Source organism: Arachis ipaensis, chromosome B09 (assembly GCF_000816755.2).
Source record: "Arachis ipaensis cultivar K30076 chromosome B09, Araip1.1, whole genome shotgun sequence".
NCBI lineage: Eukaryota > Viridiplantae > Streptophyta > Magnoliopsida > Fabales > Fabaceae > Arachis > Arachis ipaensis.
In genome coordinates, this window is record NC_029793.2 from 8633120 (window position 1) to 8634947 (window position 1828).

At 35.6% G+C, this 1828-nt stretch overlaps 1 protein-coding gene across 1 annotated transcript in view; it reads left to right on the forward strand.

Annotated features, from left to right (window-relative positions):
- Positions 1-1579, forward strand: part of LOC107614928 (putative ETHYLENE INSENSITIVE 3-like 4 protein) — a 2668-nt gene extending 1089 nt beyond the window's left edge. Inside the window, exon 2 of the mRNA XM_021110978.1 lies at positions 81-1579. Coding sequence (XP_020966637.1) covers positions 81-1411 — 1331 coding nt within the window. The 3' untranslated portion in view covers positions 1412-1579. The remainder of the gene's footprint in view (positions 1-80) is intronic.

Below are 1828 nucleotides of genomic sequence, written 5' to 3' on the forward strand. Positions count from 1 at the left end.
ATTTTTATTAAAAAATATTTTATTTCTGTCGTACTTCAGTCTTTACTTTGATATTAAAATATTTTAATTATAATTGATAGGTAAGCCGGTTACTGGAAGCTCGGATAGTCTGCGAGAATGGTGGAAAGAAGATATCAGATTTGACCAAAATGCCCCTACAGCAATTGCAAAGTATTTACCTTTACTTGAAAAGGGAGAGTTAAATGAGTCGTCAAGCATACACCTTCTCCAAGATCTTCAAGACACAACACTAGGATCTCTTCTTTCATCACTGATGCAACACTGTGTGCCGCCACAAAGGAGGTATCCTTTGGATAAAGGCGTGGCTCCGCCGTGGTGGCCTAATGGGTCAGAGGCATGGTGGGGTGAACAGGGCTTTTTGGCTCAAGAACACGGGCCACCACCATATAAAAAACCCCATGATTTGAAGAAGGCATGGAAGGTTTCAGTTTTGGCTTCAGTTATAAAACACATGTCCCCTGACTTGGAGAAATTGAGAAGGCTTGTGACTCAATCAAAGACCTTGCAAGATAAGATGACCGCCAAAGATAGTGCTACTTGGTCCAAAGTTGTGAGCAAAGAAGAAGCTCTGTTGAGACTTACCAACAAGTGTCTTAAGATTTCTCCTTCTTCATCCAGCGATGAGGAGAATAATAAGGAAGACGGCGAGGGAGAAATTGAAGTCTTTGAGTCATTCCCAATAAGCTCTATTAATAATTCTGTTGATCATGGTGGCGGCAGTAGCAGCACCGGAGGCAGTGAAAAAAGAAAGTGTGATTTTGATAATAATAATAATAATGGTAACAACAACAATAACGATAATAGCTTTGTGGACAAATTACTATATACATGTCAGAACGTAGATTGTCCACAAAGCGATTTGTCTATGGGATTTAGAGACAAGAATTCAAGGATGGACCACGAGTCGATGTGCGCTTTTCGCGGTACCACTATCGATCACCAGGGAAGTAACAGCAACAATGAGAATTCGAAGGCTTTCCATGATTACCTGTCGAGTGAGGAGAGGATGATAAGTGTTGGAGATTGGATGAACATGGAGGTAGCTAAAGCCAACGATAACAATAATAATAATAATAATTATAATAATTCTGGTGACACTGATTCTGGTGATATTGATATTATGAATGGAATGGAAGAGATTGCCGGTAAAGCTTTTGGTGAGGACAATTTAGGGTTGTGGCTGAATGACATTGAAGATTGTGAGTTGCTTGCGGCATTGGAGATGGTTAAAGCAAATAGCGTGATGGATTCCACTCATCAGAATAATAATCCACCATTAATAAAGCATGATCATATTTCCCCACGTGATGGCCATCTTCTTGGCGAAGAAGCAACTACTTCATCACTTTGGGACTATACTACTACTTCGTTTAAGAGCAACAACATTTAATAATTAATTTTATATGTTTAAGAATATTGTAGTTTTTATGTATTATTAATTAATTATTAGTCTTCTCTACTATCACATTATCATACACAATTTGCTCACATATGATTCTGATTAGATTGATTAATTACCTGATGTGAGCTATCTATAGTTATAGCATCCAAAAAATGTTCCTGTTATATGTAATATTGGTATTTTTAAATAAAATGTTATTTTATTATGGATATGTATTGTATGCATGTGTTGATCATTAATTATATGTGTTTTGAAGTACTTTAAGGTTAGTAGATGATTAAATTAAACAATTTTCTAAGAGAAGGGTTAGGAGTAAAACTTTTTTAATACATTTAGCCATATCTTATTTTTTATTGTTAAGAATTAGAATTTATTATTTAGAGTTTAAAATTTTATTAATCATGT